Raw genomic sequence first — 24266 nt, forward strand, 5'->3', positions numbered from 1 at the left:
CGCCACGGCATGTAATGGAATTCCTGCCCTGACTTGGATGCAGTGGCGTATTTGCCTAGGGACAAGGCAAATACGCCACTGCCCCCAAGCGCCACTCTTCTGGTCACGTGGGGGGTGAAAAATTGGCTCCCCACATGACCAGGAAGATGGCGCCCTCGATCCTGCCCAGGTCAATGACACATGGGTGGGGTTGAGGACGCTTGAAGATGACGAGGCAGTAGGACTTCCTGCTGCCATCATCTCCAAGTGCCCTCGACCCCGCCCATGTCATCATCAACATGGACATGGGCAGGGTCGAGGGTGCCTGGCTCCACCCCCCCTCCAGGCTGGGCTCCCAGCCGGCAGCCAGCAGTGCCTTCTGCCCTCCCCTTCAGGCAGGCCAGCCACAGGAGACTGCAGTCCCCAGTCTTGGAGAGTTGCTTTTATAAGCACTGAGGCCGGGGGTGGGCCTTGGGGAGGCATGGCCATACCTCCAGGGGCAGGGTGGGGGCATGGCCCAGCCCCCTGTGCCACCCCTCAGTGCTTATAAAAGCAGTTCTCTGAGGCCAGGGACTGCAGTCTCTTCTGGCCTCCCTGGAGGGAAGGGCATAAGGGACAGCCAGCTGCTGGCTGGGAGTGAGGGGGTGGAGGAGGGCGGGGTGCGGTGGTGGTGGTGGTGTGAGTGGGGATGGGGCAGCAGCGAGGGAAGTGGAGCCCTGCCCCCAGGCGCAGGGAGGGCACCCAGAGACAATTTGTCTCCCGGCACCATTTACCCTGGTATGCCTCTGCTTGGATTACCCAGTCAGGGTCTGCCCCGGTTGTTACTTGCATGGGAGACCACCCAGGAAGTCCTGGGTTGCTGTGCAGAGGCAGGCAAGGGCACAAACCACCTTTTAATGTCTCTTACCTTGAGGGCTAACCAGAAGTCAGCTGTGACTTGAGGACCCATTCCACGACTATTATATTTCTTTGCACCGTGGTGGGCAAATTAGCTTCCAAACTAGTTGGACTGTAATTGCTTACAAAAGAGAGGGAAACAAATAATATTTGGGTTTCCAGCAGGCAACATTTGGTACATATTCTCAAGCAGCTGATTCTGCCTTGCTGCCATCACACAAAATTGTCGTAATGTATTGTTGAAGGCTTTCACGGCCGGAATCACTGGAGTGTTTTGTAGTTTCCGGGCAGTATGGCCTTGGTCTAGTAGCATTTTCTCTTGACGTTTTGCCTGCATCTGTGGCTGACATCTTCAGAGGATCATTGTCATAGTTAGGTGTTAACATCTCATTGTGCAGATGGGAGATTTTCATCTATATCGTTCAGTTTGCCTGTTCCAGAGACCCATGAATGCCCTGTGTTTACTTTATTTTAAAGTTGTTTAAACCAGCACAAAGCTATCAGACAACCAATGTAAGATAGTGGTTACAGAGTGGAACGTGATATCAGGGTTTAAATTCCTACTCTGAGTCTAACTGTGGGCTCAACTGGACATAACAGAGTCCCCAGGGAGAACTTGGGGGTGTAGCCACCCTTTTAGAGCCAAATGCAGGGCATTGAATAATGCCAGGACATTATTAGCGGATTAGGCGCTCTTGCTCTTCCCCATACATGCCTTTACGCGTGCCCCCTGGTGGCTGTTTTGGGCCAAGGTTTGGGATTTCATGGTTCCCAGGCACATGGGGATCAGATTCCTATTGTTTATTTCCTTCATTTGGATTATTTATTTTCTTCATTTATACCTCACCTTTCTTTCCAGCGAGGACCCAAAGTAGCTCACATCGGTTTCCTCCCTGACATTTCATTCTCACAACAACCCTATGAGGTAGGGTAGGCTGCAAGTCTGTAATTGGCCCAGTGAACTTTCATGGCAGAGTAGAAATTGGAACCAGGATCTGCTATAATCTAGTCACACACTCTAACCACTACCCCACGCTGGCTGGATTGGGGCTACAGAGGAAATATGCCGGCCACAGCACAGTGTTTACTCAACCTGAAGTGGTTTCAGAGAGTCACTATTTGCCTGCCCCATTGGGAAAACTTAGTATATCCAAAGCACAAAAAGATATACTGCTAATACACAAGCCTCAATATAAATGTAAAGTGCACAGTGCATTTATTGTGCTAGTGTGATTCCAAACATCCATTTGTACCGATACCTAACGGACTACCACTATATACTCTAATGCATAATTCCAACACATAACACTTAACAAATACTTATTACCAAAAACACAACTCTTACTCATAACATACAATTAGACATACAATTGAACATACAGAAAACCATGAAGGATATCGAAGTTGGGGAATGTTAGCCCTTAATTAATCAGTCTGTACAATCTGATTATATTAACTTGCTCTTCTTCTTTGACCATAAACCAAATCAATTCTATTGTCCATAACAAAATTCCAATTAGGCACAAATCTTGGATACTCTCTCTTCTCTCCGCCTGAGTGTCTAAAACAGGATCCATGGCATCATTCCATGTTTTCAAAAAAGCTGTCTTCTTTAGTAGAAGATCAGCATAAGGTAGCCAATAATTTAATAAGGGTCTATTACAAAGTATAAAAATTATATTGCACTCCTTTATTATCAACTTTTATTATTTAAAAAATAATAATTGTTTGAAAGTTAAAACGTACATCATAAGCTGTTAAGCTGCCTGCCCCTCTTGACTTGAATCCGAGTTTTCAGTAATTACTTATAAGGAGAGCTAGCACTCCCATTTAAAGGGTACCTTTGGCCAGTCACTATTAGCTTGACCTACCCTACAGTGTTGTTGTGGAGGGCAAGAGAAAGAGGGAGGAACCACATACTTCACCCTGAGCTCCCTGGAGCCTGGGAAAGATTGAAACCCAATAGAGAGATGACAAGTTCAGAAGTTTACTGCTGTGGAGCTATAAACCAGGAAGCCCCCCCCCCCCTTCATTTGCAGATCCCCTCTCCCTCGAACTCACCAGGTGACCTTAGGCAATCCACTCTCTCTTAGACTCGCCTGCCCCATCTGCAATAGGAGGATAATAACATAGGCCTACCTTGCTGGGTTGTTGGAAACATTTATTCAGGTCAAGTCTGTGAAATGCTTTGAATAGTCTGGATGCTAAGGATTAAAATGCCATTAAGTTTCCTTGGGTACAATTTCCAGTGGGTTGAAAGGAGGCGGGAAAATGTACTTCTGTTATATTCCAGATAAAGTGTCCCTGGAAGTGTGTTCCCTGCTGTGTAAGAGACAAAAAGACAGGTATTCTCTGCCCATGCCTGAACTTACAATCTGCATTTAGTGGGTTTAAGGAAATGAGCTTTAGGACAGACTAAGGACAGAGGCAGTGGCAGCAGAGGTGGGAAAGCATCCTCAGAAATAACTTTGCCTGAGCCTATAAACCAAGACATTCCTGGTGTCCAGCTCTTTTTTGCCAGGAGATAACTCCAAAGCCCGAAGCAATGATCTCTCACACCTGCAATGTTAATATAAGAACGTGAGTGACCTACCTTGCAGGGTTGTAAGGAGGATCCAGAAACACCACCTAGGGGCTCAGCAGCCATCAGCACCATGGAAACAGACTGGACTTGAGTCACTGTTGGTGGTGTGGATCCAGGAAGTGACAGCCGTACCTTGAAGGCAGGGCCACAAAACACCTCAGATCAGGGGTTGCAAGGGATTTAATGGAACTGGGGCAAGAAAGAGCTTGTGGGGGGGGGGAGTTGGGGTTACAATCCCTTTGGTAGCCCTTCAAGCCCTGCTTGCCAGCCATCCGTTGCCTTCCTTTTCCCTGGGTGTGTCTGACAATTGTGTTTCTGACAGTTGCCTGACAAGCAGAAAAGGGAACGTGGCAAGACGAAGCTGATGCCAGAAAACAATAATAATAATAATAATAATAATAATAATAATAATAATAATAATAATAATAATAATAATAATAATAAAAGAAAGAAAAATGGGGCTACATCGAGCAACCCAAAGGAGGACAAAGAGACGCAGCAGCAAGGGGCCAGGTGACGGCTTTATTGCCATGTGGAGCCCCTGCCTGTGTGCTGTGCTGTATAAGTTTCTTTGGTCCTTCCATTCATTTGTGCCAAACCTTTTGCTGAATTCTGATGCCCCTGATGAAGCTTCAAAGCGGGGTGTCACGTGGCAAAAATCCCATCATCTTGCACCTTTTTTTTATCTGTTTCCTTGTTTTCTGGGAAATGACAAAAGCGTCATGGTTGACCATCATGTTTTGCTGCCCTTGAAACAGTTCAAAAGAGGAGCAAGGTTCAGGAGCTGGTGACCGGGCACAGAAGTCTCTGGGACTATGCAGAGTGCTTGAACAAGAATAGGAGGAAAGTTGTGGTGGTTTAAAATATATATATATATCGATTGTCCACAACAGCAAGAGTAATCTTCAGCATCCACAAAGTGCTTTTTTGAGGCTCTGCACGTAGCTTATCTCAAGTACTCAATTAAGGTGACGCTGGAAAAATCTGAGCAGGGATCTTTGCCAGATTTTTGCCATTATGGTCAAGGGGCATGTGGGGATTAACCCATTCACCTAAGAGAGGGGATTAACCCTTTCACCCTCAGACCCCTTTTCAAATCACCCCCCCTCATTCCCCGGGCCTTCCAGTTTGTCAATTTTTAAAAATATGCCTTTCTCCCAGGTATCCCCGGATGCAAGGTGGGCTACCACAATGTGAAAACTACCCCAAAATAAATTTGAACAATCAAACAACACTATATTGTATGTGATGTCCAGTTAAAGAAAAAAAAGAGGGGGTGGCCTACCAGCTTGGTTTCCTTTAGCCAGATGGTCAGGTTGTCGGGCAGGGGAGGGAAGTGCTGCCAAGTTGCAGCCTCTGTGTGGCAACGGGGATTTCCTGGGTGACCTCCTGGGGTGACCTTGCTTAGTTTCCGAGACTTGCCCTGGGCCAACCAGGTCAGGCCGTAGGAGGGAAGGGGCTCTTTCAGTCACAAAACTATGCAACAGCCAGAGGGGCAAAAGCCTGCCTCCTCTGAACCCTCATGAATGGATCTCTAGAGAACCCCTCAGCCAGGGGTGGCTCTCCAGTCTGTTTGGGGATGGGCAGTGAGGGGCATGCCAACGCTTGGTAGAAAGGAGGTGGACGCACCATTCTTGGGGCAACAACCTATGCTGACCCTGCCCTGGCCTTTGGATAATCCTTGCAGCATCCTTAGAGGTAGGAGGGGCTCAGTGGAAGGCCCCAGGTTCAAATACCTGCTGCCTTCAGTTAAAGGACCAGGCAACAGGTGATGTGAAAGGCTCACAACCCTCGAAAGGTGGTATGGACTTCAATGGCAGTATAAGGTGGCTTCATGTGTTCATGTGTGAGTGTTCAGCGTGATCAACTGGGGCTGAAAGAGAGTGGCCGGCCCAAGGTAGACTCGGTCTGCTTTGGTTCAAAGCTCATTCTCCTGTCTACACTACTGTTGGGGTTACTTTGGGCTCCACCTCTCCTCCTTCCATCCCACTTGGTTGACCTGCTCCCTCCTCTCCTCCTTTCAGTGATGGAAAGAAGCTATGTAAGGATAACAAAAGTCCTTCTACACAGCAGTGGCTTAGGAGGTTAAGAGCTCGTGTATCTAATCTGGAGGAACCGGGTTTGATTCCCAGCTCTGCTGCCTGAGCTGTGGAGGCTTATCTAGGGAATTCAGATTAGCCTGGGCACTCCCACACACGCCAGCTGGGTGACCTTGGGCTAGTCACAACTTCTCGGACCTCTCTCAGCCCCACCCACCTCACTGGGTGTTTGTTGTGAGGGGGGAAGGGCAAGGAGATTGTCAGCCCCTTTGAGTCTCCTGCGGGAGAGAAAGGCGGGATATAAATCCAAACTCTTCTTCTTCTTCTTCTGTACAGAGCTTGTCCACTAGGCAGCTGTAGCCGGCCCCCACAAATTGTGGTTTGGTGGAGCTGTTACTTGGGCTAGGTTCTGGGTTCAAATCCTCACTGTGCCCTTAAACATGCTGGGTGATGCTAAGCCAGTCTGCCTACGCGTTGCAGTGAGGATAAAATGGGAAAAGGAGACCTATGTAGCCTCCCTGAGCTCTCAGAGAACAGGTGAGATAAAAAACATACCAGGCAGTTTTGCAATTAAGGAATAGAACAGTGGGACAATAACAGCAGCTCTGCTGGATTGGACCCACCAGACTCCATCTAAATTTAGCATCCTGTTTTGCTGGAAGGTTGAGAAGCAGGGTGCTGCCTCTCGGCACTCATACTCAGAGGTTCACTTCCTCCAACTGTGGAGGTTTCTTTAGCCATCGGGTCGTGTAGCCATTGATGGCTCCATCCCTCACGAATCAAGTTTTCTCTTGAAGCCAGCTATACTTGTGGCTATCGCTACATCTACTAGTGGTAGTAATTTCACAAATTAATTACTCATTGAGTAAAGAAGGATATTCTTTTGTGTGTTCTGAACGGATTTCCAATCATTTCATTGAATTAATATAATTGGAGAGAGCAGAAAAAACTCCCTCCGTGCCCTTTATCCACTCTTTTCATAGCTTTACAAAATCAGTATCACACGCCTCCTTAGTTGTTGGTTTTATAAATGTAAACACTCCAACTTTTCAACCCCACCCCCAAAAAACTATCCATACCAGTTGTTAAAAAAATAAGTAATGCTTATATTCTTAGGAGGGGAGAGACCAGGGCTTCTGATAGAATGATTCAGTCTCATCGTGACCACGGCTCTGGACTAGCCAGGAGAACAGGAGGGGAAGATGAAGAGGGTTGGTAGAAATTGGATTGGGCTGTAGTGTTTGAAAGGGTTAAATCCCTCCCCACATTCCCAGTATAAATTGCCTTCTCAGGTGAATTTTGCCCCCTGAGGGAAAACTTACAAATGCAATACCAGAATGTTACCCCTGTGGGGAGAAACAGAATATTTAAATTGGGAAATTAGGGAAGGGAAAAAGTTGACTCCTGCCCTCTTCCCTGCTATTAGAATTAAAAACAAAACAAAACACACCTCCTAAGATGCAGTCATGGATTTTTGCTACTTCTAATGGCCTTCTGTCTTTCCATTTCATTTTCGAGTCAAAGGGTCAAAAGTTCACAGAAGGGCCACTTTGCTAAAATTGCTGGACTCAATTCCCATCCTTTTGAAATAAAAAGAGGTTTTAAAAGTGCTCGCTAGTAAACACATCAGTCATAATCCGGTATTTTAAAATCTTGTCCATCTGATCCATTTAAGCTTGTCTTCCATTGGAAGCTTCCTGCTTCACATCACAGCTTCTTTGTATCCTGCTTGTGCGCATCTAGATTCAACTTCAGTAGCACTTTAGAGACAAACAATATTGGGGGGGCCTGCACTTTCGAGAGCCAAAGCTCCATCTGCCAGGTGTTTTAATCGACTCTGACTCTCAAAAACTCATATCCTGGAAAACCTTTTTTTAAAGAACTTTAATATACTTTAATCCCATACCTTACAGAAATATCTATACAATTACACTATAAATCAGTGAGGTCAACAATATTAAAAAAAAAACTATCAATGTTACAATCACTCTGTCAAGTGGTTGGTCCTCATGATAATCACAAAAATAACCTCAGAAACATGGCAGAAATCTCAACATAAGAAGCTCTTCAGATATATATACCAGAAATCTTGTCAGTCCTTAAAATGGTTTGTTTTGTTTTATTTTTGCAATCAAGTTGCAGCCAACTTGATAGGCACAGGGCAATAGCCCTGCCCCCGAGGCAAAAGCCGGTTACCAATAACCATCCAAAAGCTTCTTCAGAGTTCAGAGATTTATTGTTTTCTTTCAATTCTGCGCAGAAGAGGGAACTCTCCTTTGTCAATCAGGACAGAGAGGAGGTTCGAAGCTCTTCTATCTGCGTAACTTACTTTATACCCTCTTACAAACATCCCTCCTTGTCTTTTGCCCATTGGCTGGGTCAAACTGCCCATCACGTTACCAGTTCTTCTCCCCTCCCTGTACTTACTTGTTAGTATACTTTGTCTCTTTACCCATTGGCTGGGCTGCTCCTAAAAGCTCCCCCCTTTCCAAAACCCATCTTGCTTTCCACAATTGGACATATATTCCTTATGTCATCTTGCCCCATTCAGAGATTTTGGTTGCTATATCAACCAAGTCTCTATTCCATCCTTATCAAATGTTTTCTGAGCTTCTGCTAACTTATCTCTACTGAGGGGTCCTGTTTTCCCAAACCTTCTGAAAAGCTCAGTGTCAGACTGCCCGATGAGTTTTGTTTCTTCCAACTAAAATAAGTTTCTGAAGTACTTGGTGCCCCCCCGTGAATTACTCTCATATAACTTGTATGATTAAATACAATGGCTTAAAACATTATAAGCTAGCATATCCATATCAAACTTACGGGCTCCCCTTGTGGGGTTTTCAAGGTGAGAGATGTTCAGAGATGCTTTGCGGCTGTCTGCCTTTGTGTAGTCACCCTGGACCTCCTTGGTGGTGTCCCATCCAAATACTGACCAGGGCTGACCCTGCCATGCTTCTGAGATCTGGTGAGCTGGGACTTGTGCAGGCAACCATGCTCAAGGCCTGCAAGGTCAGCATCAACAACCTTTATTGGCTTAAAGGTACATTTTCATAAACAGTAGGTTCATTCAGGCCAGACAAAGGAAAAGAAAGAGAGTAGTAGTAGTAGTAGTAGTAGTAGTAGTAGTAGTAGTAGTAGTAGTAGTAGTAGTAGTAGTAAAGATAAAAATAAAAAAGAAGAAGAGGAAGGAGGTAATAGTTAAGTTTACCCTTGGAACTCTGAATTATAAATAAGTCAAGAAATGTGGCTACTGAATCAGTTACAGGCCTTCAAGGTGTTACTGGACCCGAATTGAGCTGTTTTCCTGCAGACCAGCGTGGCTGCCCTCTGAAACTATCTGCATCTGTACGAAGTCTCAGACTGAGATGCCAGAATTTTTCAGAAAGAAAATTGGCAGTTTTAGCTGGGAGTCACAAATGACCTTTTGCCAGGGGGTCACATGTTCCTGGGCACACACCAGCTGGTCATGTGGGAGGGTGGAGAATTGCCCCCCACACCCGCCCCTCAGCCCCGCCAGGCTGCTCCTTCAGCCTCGGCCACCACAGGGCACCCCTCGGCCCCTCCCCACCAGGCTGCTCCTTCAGCCGGCAGAGCAGCCTGGCGGGGCCAGGTCGAGGGGCAGCCTGCAGCAGGCTTCCCCAGCTAAGGTAAGTGGGGCATGGGGTGGGGGGGTGCAGGGGGCGCCCGGAGCAGATGTTGCCCTGGGTGCCACACCCCCCCACACACACACCTCTGCTTTTTTCCCATGCTATTTTTGGAGATATTTGTTTTCTCCCCAAAACATTTGACATCTATTGCAGCAGAACCAACAGCTGGGTCCCAGTGTGCGAACTGGCTTTCCAAGAGACAGGGTACAAGAAACTCATGGACTGGGCCACTCGATCCCCTAGTGTCAGTTGTGGTTAAACTGCTGTCCTCAACAGCTACTCAAAACTTCCTTGAACCTTTCCTAAAGTCACCAATTTCTGTATTCAAAAAATCCCTAGAAGGAAAGCAGAAATATTGCCTGCCTAACCAATAAAAAATCCCTCCTTCTCCTATATATCTTAATTAATCTGGTAAGACTGAAATCTGAATTGATCTAAACTGATCTGGAGGAACCGGGTTTGATTCCCAGCTCTGCCGCTTGAGTTGTGGAGGCTTATCTGGGGAATTCAGATTAGCGTGCGCACTCCCACACATGCCAGCTGCGTGACCTCGGGCTAGTCACAGCTTCTCGGAGCTCTCTCAGCCCCACCCATCTCATAGGGTGTTTGTTGTGAGGGGGGAAGGGAGCCCCTTGTAACGAACTAGCAAAGTCCAGGCCAAAGTAACCATTCTCAGTTTTTTATTGTGGTCTGAGAGACTCAGACCTTTGGTTATAGATTTTACACAGTGGCACATCACATTCCCGCCAAACCAGAACAAACAAAGCCAATACTCAAAGCAATACATAATAATCAAAGCATAGTTTCTCACAGGCAAGGAAAGATAAACCCATAAGCAAAAATCCCCATCCCAGGCAGAAAGCCAGAAGCAGCTGGCAGCCACCTCTCAAGGACGACCTACACACTCACCACATCCTGACACCCCTTTGAGTCTCCTACAGGAGTGAAAGGGGGGATATAAATCCAAATCCAAACTCTAAATAGGGTTGCCAACTCTGAGTTGGGAAATTCTTGGCGATTAGGAGGTAGAGCATGGGGAGGCACAGAATGGGAGGGGCCTTGGTGGTCATAGAAGTCCCCCCACCCACCCAACTCAGCCATTTTCTCCAGGTGAACTGATATCTGTGGTCTGGAGAACACCTCTAATTCTGAGGGATCTCTACGCTTTGACTGGAGGCTGGTGACCTTAAACCTAAGCCACCCGTGTACTTGGGCAACAAAGAAAAGCTGCAGGGAGGGGCACGTCTTCGTAACACATTTTAAAAATATATATATACCCAATTGCCTGAGACAAGAGATAAGGCACCTTCCTACTTTAAATCCGCCTGCTTCATCTTCCTGCTCACATCCAGTATCAACCTCCAAAATAATTCCAGCTTGTGCACGTGCTTATCACGCACTCCCATGCGCGACTGTCGGCCAGTGTAGCTTTCATGGATCAATTGGCCAATTCAAACCGATTAAAACTTGCAGCCCTCAAATTTTTAAATTGCCATGCCACACCATCTGTCAACAGGCACAAGGATGTTCCTGTGTGATTCTTCATCTCACAATGTGAGAAGGTCCCCTCCAATAGCCGCCTCCACAGCAACCGCGACTGCATGGCAAAGTACTGTTATTATGTGGCTTCCTCTGTATCTCAGGTTTCTCCACCTAATGGGAAAATAACAGTTAAGATTTTAGCAAGAGTTGGGGTGGGGGGGTGTTTATTCCCCCCACAGAAAACTGTGAAAGCTTTTTGGCAGCCTTTTTTGCTATTTGCTTTCTAAAAAGAAAATAACTGTATTATGACACAGTGGGATGAGAGAAACAAGGAGGGAAGGAAGAAAGGAGAATGTGCTGTTTTCAAAAAGCATTTATTTTGGCACCTTCCTGACCATCTCTTGGACATCTTCCCTGCTTAAATTGGAATCTCTGCGGGGCAGAAACCTGCAAGGAGCTGTAAGCTGTTTTGTGCCCCTAGCAGTTCTCCCGTGCTGCAGAAGCTTGGCTTGGCCCCACAGAGGCAGCACAGTTCTGGGGGGCAGGAGAGATGCCTGGCACACACACACCCCCCCAAGCCCAGAGAAAGCTATGCCTCCGCAAGCCTTCCTTGTAGGTGCTTGGGTAGAGATCTGTGCCCATGATGCTCTGGAAGGGGTTGATGCTTCAAAACTAACCCAGTGGTGGGCAAAATTGAAGCGCGTCTTCCGGCTTGGTTCTGGTTTGGAATTCTTGCGTGTCCAGTCGAGGGATGCTTTTTGATTCTTCTCCTTTCCATTTTGACTGGCAGGTTCCCCCCTCTTCTTTTTTCTTTTTTTGCTTTGGGCACTGAACCTGGATCTTTTCCAGGCTGTTTGCTGTTTCCTTGTGCTGAATCCCACCCCACTCCTTTAAATCTGTGCAATTTTGAACAATGTCAACAGGAAGTGAAAATGGCCATATTTGCACAGAGGCCTATTCTATCGTTAGGGAAGGTGGCAGGAGAAGAGACTGATTTGCTGGCTGCCGATACCAGGAGGCAGCTGGAAGCATCCGTTTTAAAAGCTTTTTACTTCGTGTTCCTGAAGGAGGTGGAGATCGCCCAGAATTATGACTACCGTATATACTCGTGTATAAGTCTACTTTTTCAGCACATTTTTTGTGCTGAAAAAAGCCCCCGTCGACTTATACACGAGTGAACAGGTGGTGAGTGGGTGGGGGGGAACGGGTGGCGAGCGAAAAAAGGTTGGGAGCTGATGGTGTTTTTCTGCACCTGCTCCCTGCTATGTGGACACAAAGGCAGCTGCCAGGTAAGCCTTGGGCTGTTGCTTCGCTGCACTACAGGTGGCCAGTAAGAACATAAGAACATAAGAACAAGCCAGCTGGATCAGACCAGAGTCCATCTAGTCCAGCTCTCTGCTAATCGCAGTGGCCCACCAGGTGCCATTGGGCTTCATTCACAGTGAATATTCAGTGAATAGGTGTGAATATTAAATATTAAATGTATATGTTACAGAATTTTTGTTCAGGCCAGGAAGCTCCATGCATGCTAGGGAGCCATACTCATTGGGAAATCCGCACTGTTGGAGCCCATGGTGGCAGGAATCCCACCCCACACACACACACACAGGGTGCCCTGTGGGGCAGCCACTGCCAGCACCTTTCTCGCCCCGCACCCAGTGTTTTTGGAAAGCAGGTCCAGCTGAGCTTGCAGCTGAGCTTGCAGACCTGCAAAAAAGACTTGCTTTGGGGCAGCGGCTGCCATCACCATGCAAGCAACTTCACTGTGTAATGATAAGCTATCCGTGTTGAAGGAGAACCTGTAGGGAGTTTTTAAAAGGGGGATCTTGTTGAGCATCTTCCCTATGAAACTCTGAAGAGATATTTTCTGTGAGAGTTATATATTCCACTTCAGAACTTTTAAAGTTATTGTTGATACCAGACTGTTTTTCTTTGAAATAAATATTTTTAAACATTTTTATTGGTATCCATTTTTATTTTTGAAATTTACCAGTAGCGGCTGCATCCCCGCCCCCCCCCCCAGTCTTATACTTGAGTCAATAAGTTTTCCCAGTTTTTTGTGATAAAATTAGGTGCCTCGACTTGTATGCGGGTTGATTTATACACGAGTATATACGGTAATCTCCAGGCCACAGAGATTAGTTCACCTGGAGAAAATGGCTGCTTTGGACAATAAAACTCTATGGTATTATACCTCATGGAAGTCCCTCCCCTCCCCAAACCCCACCCTCCCTGGGTTCCATTCCCCAAACCTTCAGGAATTTTCCAACCAGGAGCTGGCAGCCCTGTTTGGAAGGTGAACTATATGGCATTACACCTGCGGAAGTCCCTCTGCTCCCCAAGTCCCACCTTCCCCAGGCTGCACCCCCAGGAGATCTCTTTAACCACAAGTTCAAGGGAAGCCACTGGCCTCAAAACTGTATTTGTTCACTTTAGGATTGCCAGCTCCAGGTTAGGAAATACCTGGAGATTTAAGGGGTGGGGCCTGAGAAGTGCTGGGTTTGGGGAGGGGAGGGGCTTAAGTGGGAATCCACCTTCTAATGTTGCCATTTTCTTCTTAGCTTCTTTCTAATCTCTATCACCTGGAGATCAGTTGAAAGCCCAGGAAATCTGCAGCTCCTGGAGCGGAGGCTATGATGAAAGTGATCTGGGTTGCTCAAGAGTTAACCATCCAAAAAGCACCTCTGGGGCTGATGGTATTAATATAGCAATATCTCTCCTATTCAATATACAGATACTTAAACTATTACAAATAAACTTTTATATTGTTTAACATAAACAATATCTACACAGGCTGGTTACAGAGAAACATAAATCAAACAGTCGCTCTACAAAGGGCTCACAACAAAATTAACATTGAACACTGTCCACATGGGCTGTCATGCCCCGGTTGTTGAATGACTTTGTATACCCTCACAATGGTCCGTTCTCCTTTTCAAAAAAATCTACAAAAAAATCCTTTTTTGCTTAACCATCTAAGAACTGGCTCTCCAGGAGAGAGACTTTGGCCTCTTACAGGTAAAACGGAGGGGAGGAGGAAGATGTAAGTCACTTTGGGTTCCCATGGGGGATAAAAGTGGGACATAAATAAAGTTAATAAATAAACAAGTGACACACACACACACCTCATTTCAAGTGCTGAATGTTGCTAACAATTGCAAAGAAGGTGCTTTGACAATTTCCAGTTCAATCTGGCATGAGTTGGGTGGAGATCAAAGAGTTGGTAAGTTGCTACCATCACTTCTCTTGTCTCTCTGCAGATGATTCCTCCAGACCAAGAGCTCCTGGTCTGGTACGGAAATTCCCACAATACGTTTCTGGGCATTCCTGGGGTTTTGGGCCTAGAAGAGGAGCAGAAGAAGACCAAGCAAGGTGAGTGGATGGAAACGAGGTTTCTGGAAAAGTGAAATTCACAGAGGGTCAGTCAAATAATATTTACGACAGATGCCGATAGGGTCATCACACAAACAACCAGCTTTCAGGTTGCACAGAGCTCTTTTCTCCAATTGGATATTTTGTTTTGCAAGGTGGGGAATAAATATGAAGCTGCTATCAGCTGCTTTTACCAGGCTTGGGGACCAAATCAGAAGTGCTGCGGTCCAGTCCATGTACTGAACTCCAGACAGTTCTACTCTAATCATGCATCAGGGGGTGCATCTGATTTTAAAGTCCAAAAAGGCATGTCACGATGAGCCATAATGATGTTGGAGTATTAGTGATGTAAGGTTGCTAGCTTCAGGTTGGGAAATTCCAGGTGGTTTGGGGGCAAAGTCTTGGGTGGGTGAAGTGGGTGAAGATCCTATAATAGTGGGGGGGGGGGAGGGTTGCAAAAGAAAAAAGGGAGATCTCTACCATAGTGTTTTGCATGTGTCTATCCTTAGCAGTGACTCATGCAGAGATGCCGCTTTGAAGGCAGGTAGTTTTCGGCATCCCTGAATGAAGGATGTCAAGAGGAGAGGAGCAAAGAGCATCACACAGTGGCCCTTTCCCCACTCACCTCTGTCCGAGGGTTGCTGCGCTCAATTCCCGGCGCGCGCAATTCCTGGCGCGCGCCCCGGGGTCATCAACAGGTGCCATTTCAAAAGGCGCCAGGAATTACGCGCGCTGAGAGTGAGAGAGTAGCGTCGAGGGGCAGCTGCATTCTGCGCACGCGCCCTGAAAGTGGGGAGTGCAGCTGGCCCAGCGCTACTTGAGGAAAGAGTAAGCATGGAGACGCTTAAGGTAAGTGGGGAAAGAGCCAGTTAGAAAATGCCCTGTGGCAGCATTTCAGCTGTTCACATGAGAAGAAGGCCGCTTTCAAACTGCAGCCAGTTCAGTTTTCATATAAAATTACATGGGGAGATCTTGAACATAAAGTGCTTCGGTTGTTTTTGCTATTGTTATTCTTGTAGATTTCACAGCTGCCAGATCTTTAGCTGGTTGTTGGCCTTCATTACAATTCGGAGCCCTCACCCAAGAGGCCTTAGGAAGTTAGCGAAATGAAAATGCATCGGCGTAATATCTCGTGCTGGATCCCAGCAGGGCTGTTTACCTTCTGAATTTGGACTCAATGTTAATTTTGTCGAATTCGAAGATGTTTCAAGTGCTGCCCTAGTGTTTCTGGGATGGCGTAGTGTGCCGATTACCACTGGGACGATCTCAAGCTGGCTTTATTGCCATAGGCGGCTGAAGCCTTCTGATTTTCAAATCGCGGTATCTAGTGACCTTCTCGTGTTCTTTTTCAATGACCCTGCTGACACCAGGGACTGCTGTGTGGATGATGGTCACTTTCTTTGTCCTCGATCATGAGTGATGTCTGGTGTATTGTGTTTCAACTTGCTTTGTCCGCTTTGGATTCGAAAGTCCCACAGGATCTTGACCTTCTCATTTTCCATTACTTTCTCTGGACAATGTTCCCCACCCAGTTCTTAGCTGTTCTTATGTTCGTAATTCTTGCATAAAATCTCCAGTGGATCATCTTGGCCCGCACTGAGTTGTGTAATCTCTGTTTGTACCTTCCAGTCTGGAGCAATACTTTTTTGCGGCAGCTGAGGACATGATCTACCCAGTTTCATCAGCTTCTTTGCACAATCTGCAGGTTTCTGCATCATCTGAGGATTTTTAGATTTTTTGGCCTTGATCGAATTACGTTTAATAATGGCTTGCTCTTTAGGCGGCTAAAATCAGGGATTCAGTTTCCTTTTTCAGAGTTCCAGTTGTTAACCACAGCCAGGTCTTTTTGTTATCCACCTTGTCTTTGATTTTCTCCAGAAATTGGTCATGCAGTGCTTTGTTGTGCCAGCTTTCAGTCCTCATTTTAATCACATTTTTTCTGTATTCTTGTTTGGTTTTCTGGGTTTGCAGCAAATGTCTGTTCTTCACTTCAATCAATGCCTGCGCTTGACTTTCCTTCACGTAATCGGCCAGTGCATGCTTCTCCTCTTCCACTGTTTGCTGTACTTGCAGTAAGCCCCTGCCTCCAGGTCTCCGGGGAAGGTATAATCTACCAGTATCACTGCGTGGGTGTAAGGCATGGTGCATTGTCATAAGCTTCCGAGTTTTTCTATCCAATGCTTCCAACTCAGCCTGTGTCCAGTTGATGATTCCCGCAGTGTACCTGATGACGGGTATGGCCCAGGTGTTAATGGCCTTTATGGTATTCCCGTCGTTTAATTTAGATTTCAAAATTTTCCTGACCCTCTGGGTGTACTCTCTGCTGACAACAGTCTTCACTTGCCCGTGCCTGATGTTATCCAGCTGCAAAATGCCCATGTTTTTATAAGCTGCCTCTTGGTTGCACTTGATGAGTTGGCCATCAGGCATTTCAATCCCATCACTCTCGGTGATCTTGCCCCTCTTTATTGCCACAGTAGCACACTTTTCCAGGCCAAACTCCATCGAAATATCTGTGCTGAATATTCAGACTGTGTTTACTAGTGACTGGATTTCTGTGTCTGATTTCCCATACAGCTTCAAATCATCCATGTACAGCAAATGTGAGATTTTTTCTGAGTCTTTTTCTTCTCCCTACATCTCTCCATTGTGAGAACTTCCCATTTATACCCACCCTTTGTTTCCTGTTCCTCAACCAGTTTTTAATCCATAGGAGGACTTCACCTCTTATTCCTTCATTGCTGAGTTTTCTCAATAGTCTCTGGTGAGGAACTTTGTCAAAAGCCTTTTGGAAATCCAAGTAGACAATGTCCACTGGTTCCCCCTTATCCACATGCCTGTTTACACCCTCAAAGAACTCTAGTAAGTTTGTAAGACAGGACTTGCCTCTGCAAAAGCCATGCTGACTCTTCCTCAGCAGGCCTTGCTTTTCTACATGTTTTATAATTTTATCTTTAATGATAGATTCTACTAATTTACCAGGAACAGATGTCAAACTGACTGGCCTGTAATTTCCTGGGTCCCCCCCTAGACCCTTTCTTAAAGATTTGGTGTGACATTGGCCATCTTCCAATCTTCAGGGATGGAGGCAGATTTCAGGAATAAGTTGCATATTAAAGTGAGAAGATCAGCAATTTCATACTCGAGCTCTTTAAGAACTCTTGGGTGAATGCAATCTGGGCCAGGGGATTTGGTAGCATTTAGTTTATCAATGGCTGCCAGAACGTCTTCCTTGTCTACCACTATCTTCACTAGTTCCTCGGATTCACCTCCTAAGAAGCTTGGTTCAGGTGCAGGAATTTTCCTCACCTCCTCTAGGGTGAAGACAGATGCAAAGAATGCACTCACCTTCTCTGCAATCTCCCTGTCATCTTTTAGCACACCTTTTGCTCCTTTGTCATCTAATGGGCCTAGCTGGCTTCCTACTTTTGATGTACTTGAAGAACTGTTTGTTGCTGGTCTTGACGTTCGCAGCCATGCGTTCCTCATAATCCTTTTTTGCCTCCCTTACAGTTAACTTGCTTCTCTTTTGCCACCATTTGTGTTCTCTTTGGTATTTTTCATCAGTTGTTGGACTTCCATTTTCTAAAAGACATCTTTTTTCCCTAATAATTTCTACAACCGCCCTTGTTAACCATGGTGGCTTTCTTTTGGACTGGGCACTGCCTTTCCTAACCTGCGGTACACATTCCAGCTGAGCTTTTATAACTGTGTTTTTAAATAACCTCCAAGTATCTTGGACAGTTTTGACTCTCTTGGTTTTCCCTTTTAGCTTCCTGTGCACTACCCCCCTCATCTTTGAGAAATTTCCCTTTCTGAAGGCGAATGTAACTACATTAGTAGTTGTCACTTGTTCGCATGCAGAGATACTGAATCTGACAGCATTGTGGTCGCTGTTCCCTATCGGCTCAACAACACTGACTTCCCGCACCAGGTCCTGGGTCCCACCGGGCCAGATAGTGGTTGATTTGATGCCAGCCTCACCTTGCCCCTGTATAAAACTGCAGGCTTTGAGCTGGGGGGGGGGGTGATGCCCCCCATGCTCCTTTGCTATGTCACTATCTGACCCGGTGAGCTTATGGGGCTCGGCAGGCCAGATTGGGAGCAAAGAGGGGTGGGTTTGTCTCAACTGACTCATGAGCCTGATAAGCCCTCTCAAGTTGTCAGTCTGGTCTGGGGACTCTGCTGGGGGCTCGCTAGTCAAGACAAACACACACACACACACTGGGTGGGCTGGGCCCGACCAAGTTACATTTAGGTTATATCTGGTCCTCATAAAAAATGAGTTCGACTCCCCTGTATTAGACCATTGGTCGGCTCTTGACAGCGCTCACGGAGAATGCTGCATGCTGTTTTTTGTTATTGCAAACACTGTTCTATCAAGAGTAGATTCCAAGGAATCCCTATTTGGATAGATTAGGCGCATTTGGCTCTGAGGCAGTGGTGGGATTCAAATAATTTAACAACCGGTTCTGGTGATGGGATTCAAATAATTTAACAACTGGTTGTTTACAAGCATCATTTTAACAACCGGTTCTGCCAAAGTGGTGCGAACCTGCTGAATCCCACCACTGCTCTGAGGCCATTTTTTCTCTTTATTTTATTTGACTGCCTCTTTATTTTATTTTGTTTGTTTGTTTGTTTTTACCCCACTCTTCCTCAAGGTGCTCAGGCAGCAACAGCATTTTAGAACAGTCACAATAAAATCATAATAAATATATTAAAACAGTTAATAGTCATTACTAACTGACCTAACTCCAGATGATGACTTACAGAACCTAACATGTCCCCCTGTTCGCCCCCCCCCCCCGGGAGGCCAGAAAGTAGATGTTAGCCTAGCTGGCCATCAGGGAAAGCCCGGCGGAGTAGCTCCGTCTTACAGGCCCTGTAAGGGGCAGGGGTGTCCAACTCTGGTACTTCAAATGTTCATGGACTACAATTCCCATCAGCCCAATTGGCCATGCCAGCAGGAATTGTAGTCCATGAACATCTGAAGCACCACAGTTGGACACCCCTGCTGTAGGTTTGGTGGGGTTTGCTGTTGCCTGCCTCCACGTGGGCTGAGAGAGCTCGGAGAGAACTGGGACTGGCTCAAGGCTTCATGAGGAGGAGCCATGAACAGAACCTGGTCTTCCAGATTACAGCCCAACACCCTTAGCCACCGCACCACACCCGTCCTCACTGGATGTTTAAGTGAAGACATCTCTGCTATTCAGGGATGTATCAATATTATTATCATCATCACAGCAGCTCAGCAGGAAAGCATGTGACCTGTTGACCCTGGGAATGACACTCCTTCCTTCCTTTCTTCTTTGCCATACAGAAGATTTCCACGTGGTAGAAGCAGGGGCCAGCAGCTCCGGCCGCATGCGCTGTGTCATCTGCCACCGCGGCTTCAACTCGCGCAGCAATCTCCGGTCCCACATGCGTATCCACACTCTGGACAAACCCTTCGTCTGCCGCTTCTGCAACCGCCGCTTCAGCCAGTCCTCCACCCTGCGCAACCACGTGCGCCTCCACACCGGCGAGCGCCCGTACAAGTGCCAGGTTTGCCAAAGTGCCTATTCCCAGCTGGCCGGGCTGCGCGCCCATCAGAAAAGTGCCAGGCACCGGCCCCCCAATGGCTCCCTGCCGCCACACTCGCCTGCCTTGCCGGTGCCGCACCCTGCCTCCCTGGCTCACCACATCCCAACCATGGTGCTGTGAGGACCACATTGTTTTGGCGAGGCTGCTGCACTGCGAACTGGTTGGCACTGACCCGTTGGTGTGGGGGAAGGGGGACGGGGATTCGTTGTGGATTGTTCAAGTAGTGGCCGCGAGCCAGGACAGCTCCATGTTCAGAAGCAGCGTACCTCTGAGAAAGATGGGGGCAAGGCGTCGACTTCTCTGCCTGCCTGGGAGTGGCTGTTTGGAAGCAGAATTCTGGGCCTGATCCAGAAGGGAGTTCTTCCAGGGTGGCAGGCAGGGCAACGTGAAGAGGGTGGAGATCAGGAGAGGCTCGGCCGTCCCAGACCGGGGGGTGGGGTGGGGGTGGGGGGAATCTGGGTGGATTTCATTTCACTAGGGGATACACAGAAAGAAATCCAAAAACTCTCCCAAAGTCTCCCTCTCAGGACCCGCCGGTACCGCTGCCTCCTTGCATTTTATGGTAGGATGATCAGAGTCATGGGGAGAGTTCGGGGGAAGGATCCAGCTGCACAGAGAACTGGGTAAAGCGATATTGGAGAGCAACAGGGGGAGGAATAATTTAAAAATCCACACAATTATTTTGGGGGTTGTTTAGTGAGCTGCAAGGAACGCAATTGAGCAGCCGGGTTCATTGATTAAAAACCTGTCGCTCGACTAAAGAGGTTTGTATACCTTATTGGGCAGCAGCTTTGGGAATTTGACTAATTCTTTCGAACGTAAAACTGCAGCAGAAGCAGCAGCAGCTGCCATCTGAGAAGGGGACTGTGCTCATTTGTTTCCTTCAACACAGGTTAAGAGGGAATGCCTCTTCTAACATGATCCAGACGTGGTTTCCCCCCCAGCTTTCTGACACACGGGAGGGGATGCCTCTTCTGACATGGGGTTTGCCACAACACATGAGTGCATTGTCCAGTGAAGAGACACTGCTTTTCTTTTTCCTTCCTGTGCATGTAGCATTTTCCCTAGCTTGGCTGCAAAATCAGAAATTAGCCTTGCTAGGAGAAAAATCAGTTTCTGGTAGAGGATGCAGACGGAGAGGGATCAGCAAGGGAAAATTGTCCTGCCGTTGCATTCCCCTTTTTCTTGGTAAATGTGAACTTCCAAGACTGTCACCTGCAGAAAGACATCTAGTTGTGTTCCCTTGACATTCATCGATGGACCTTTCCCATATCTCATTTTCCTCACTTGTAAGTCCCTGGTTCTTGTGGGGGGGGGGGGGGGGTCCGTTCCTCATGAGTTTTGCTCCCTCGTGTGGTTGATTCAGTATTACACTAGTTTACGTCTAGCATATTTTCCTGCAAATTTATACTTTTGTTTTTTAGTGTGATAAAGAATTGACTATTACAGGGAGCAAAACACATGCAGAACAGGGAACTGTCTCAGTTCCCAGTTTGCAATATGGGAAAAGGAACACCAACCTACATTACAGGACTGTTATAAAGCTCACTGGAAGCTTAGGTGGGTAAAGTACTTTAATCAGGCACAGGCAGAATATCTCGGCTAAGTATTATTATTTTTAGATGTGGGAATATCCAAACCTGTAATTCTCATTTACATCCAGCCTGAAACCATACAGTCCAGGAAAAACTTTATCATGTGATTCCGACAAATGTCTAGGGAAGGCTGAAAATTTGGTGCCTCCCACACCCAAGAGTCTGCGGATGGTCTATGGTTAATGCAGAACATTAACAGCCTCCAAGCAGAGCCAGAATTGCAACTGATGCACAGAATACAGAGAGGAATTTTTTTGGAGAAAAAAGGGCTGCTTTGGAGAGTGAGCTCTATGGCATCATAACTCTCAGAGGTTCTGCCCCCCACCCTCCATACCCCACTCTTTCTAGGCTCCACCCCAGAATTTTCCAACACAGAGTTAGCAATCCTCTGTAGCTATTTTACACCTTCTCTCAAACAGACACAGGTGAGGGCTACCTGTCCTATCTTGAGGATAGTCACTGTTCGCTGGCATACCTCTGGATTTCCAAATCTTTCCACATAGGGTTGTTAGATCTGTGCCTGTCGGTTGGCACCGAATTGTGGACACTTGCTGTAATGCCAAGTCAAGAGGGAAAACATTTCCTGGACTGGGAGACAAATGTGGGAATGTCATTTGTTTGCACTAATTGGCACATAAGCTCTCTGTTGTTGTGTTGTGTTCCCCAAGGCCCTCATAGCACTCATCAGCATTAAGCCAATAAAAGTATGTGGCACGATTCAGACACGTTGCCAGGCAATGGTTTGGTTGGTAGCCTGCTCTGGATTACCCTCCACAGCAGCTCTCCCAACACAGTCATGCTTTCCCACTCTGCCCCCTTCCCATTCTGGTTCATGTGCCTACATCTATACACTGATTTTTTTCTCATAGTTTATGCTGGCAGACTAACGGTAGCCAGAGAGGCATACGTTCACTCCACCCCTCTCCCCACATCCCTCCGATTTCATTGTGAGAGTGAACAGGTTAAGCTCCTTTGGTTGGAGATAGATCCTCTGCAATCCTTTGGCAGATACTTACCCTGATACTGGCTTGGCTCGGTCCTCATTTGTAAACAAGATGTCCAAGGAATGTTATGCCCTTTCACATTCTCTTGTCTCTTTCCCCGCTTCTCATGTGAAGCAAGCTAATGAGTCACAATCTCTAGTTTGTGCAGGCACTAGCAGGCAGGACTGGCAACCACCATTTGTTTCCAGTTTGCAATCTGGTTTTGCAGAGGAAATTATGGTTTGCTAACCTGCACGACTGTAACAGGATTAGCTCATGGTGGGAAAGGGAAGAAAAGTTGCAGAAGGTGGGGGTTTCACCAGCAAACTTGATGAACCCTGAGGGCAATTTCCCACTGAAAATTAAAAGTAGGTTAATCCAAGTTTCAAAATGAACCGCAACTTTTCATTGCGGAGTCAACATCCTCACTGCACCATTTTCCCAGGGAAGACTTGTAGGCCTGCATCGGATTCCAGAAATGCAACAATCCCCACTGCCGTGCTTGGTGGGTCTTGGCAGGTCTCTCCTGATTGGCTGTCGTGCTGTGTTGGGGCAGGAACTTTTCTTCACGTCATCACATCAGCCGGTGAAAACGTGAGACCGTGAGCAAGGCACCCCCTCTGAGTTTGAACGTTATACTGAGTGTCCCCTTGCTCTCGTTCTCTCATCAGAGAGATTAAACGTTAGACCAAAACAGAAGAAGCCAAGCGAAATGAAACCAAACGTGACAAAAACAAATACCTGCGCGCGCATCGCGCACGGGCCACCATGCTCTGATTGGCTGGCAGCATTTGCGACACTGTGAACGGCAGGAAATTGAACTACATAAGGCCCCCAAACCTCCCCACCAATGCGGATTGGTAATGTGTTTTGCCAAAAAGTTGCACAAGCAACCAGGTACAGGAGAGACGCGGGATAAGGGGGAGGTGGAGCAACAGAGCTGGGACTGATCTGTGTTCCGTGGTTTGGCTGTGGGGAGATTGCGAGGAAACCTGGATATTTCGGGATTAATTGCCAGTGGGAAATCACCCTGAGCCTGAAAGAAGAGGGGCGGGGTATTAAAACCAATACATCAATAAAATAAATGAACCTTCCATATTTTTTAAAACTCTGCTGGTTCTTAGAGAGTGTATACGTGAGCTGACCACCACGTCCCTGAAGTACTGGCCCACATTCTCTTCTCAAGCCCTACGTCTGATCAAGGAGAAGGAACTTTTGTGAAATACCGCTTTCTTTTTTGAAGTATCAAGAATGCTTATAGTATTGATCATACCTATTCCAGTTTGTAAGGAGAAGCTATACAGAGTTATCACAGAAAGCATTCAGACTTCCAGGAAAAGATGGTCACTTTAACCCTGTAAATACTTCGTGTAAAACACTATTTACAAAACTTTGATATTATATATTATTTGACTGTATCATGTACACAGCTGTATATATCTTTGTACCTCTCTTGTACTCCAAATAAAAAAGTTACTGGCAATGGACAATAAAGAGTTTGAAGAAGAGTTTGGATTTATATCCCCCCTTTCTCTCCTGTAAGGAGACTCAAAGGGGCTTACAATCTCCTTTCCCTTCCACAACAAACACCCTGTGAGGTGGGTGGGGCTGAGAGAGCTCCGAAGAACTGTGACTCGCCCAAGGTCACACAGCTGCCTCCATAGCTCAAGTGGCAGAGCAGGGAATCAAACTCAGTTCTCCAGATTAGAGTGCACCTGCTCTTAACCACTACGCCACTGCTGCACAATGGTTCTATGTGTAATGCTGCATCATTCTGTGTTATGGTTGCTGACCTCCAGGTTGCAAATCACAAATGTAGCCAGAGGGTCATTTTTTTCACCTACGTCAAGGTCATCTACTGATGCCCTTTCTGTCTTGCCCTGACACAGCCACAGGGATTCATGGAATGGTCCAGATTAGACTACTGTAACTTGCTCTATGCAGAGCTAAATTTACTGCTGCTCTGGAAACTATGACTTGTCCGGAATGTGGAGGACCTTGCAGGGACCCTGTGGAGACCTTGTGCTCAGCCACCTGCACTGGTTTCAGGTTGAGTAGTGGATCAGGCTCAAGTGGAAAGCGCTAAATGGTCTGGGACCATC

General features: G+C 46.8%; 1 protein-coding gene across 1 annotated transcript in view; it reads left to right on the forward strand.

Annotated features, from left to right (window-relative positions):
• Positions 1–23658, forward strand: part of PRDM12 (PR/SET domain 12) — a 34118-nt gene extending 10460 nt beyond the window's left edge. Inside the window, exons 4-5 of the mRNA XM_048513548.1 lie at positions 13889–14000; positions 19324–23658. Of these exons, the coding sequence (XP_048369505.1) occupies positions 13889–14000; positions 19324–19706 (495 nt within the window). The 3' untranslated portion in view covers positions 19707–23658. The remainder of the gene's footprint in view (positions 1–13888; positions 14001–19323) is intronic.
• The last annotated feature ends 608 nt before the right edge of the window (positions 23659–24266 follow it).

Source organism: Sphaerodactylus townsendi, linkage group LG12, assembly GCF_021028975.2.
Source record: "Sphaerodactylus townsendi isolate TG3544 linkage group LG12, MPM_Stown_v2.3, whole genome shotgun sequence".
In the NCBI taxonomy this organism is placed as follows: Eukaryota; Metazoa; Chordata; class Lepidosauria; order Squamata; family Sphaerodactylidae; genus Sphaerodactylus; species Sphaerodactylus townsendi.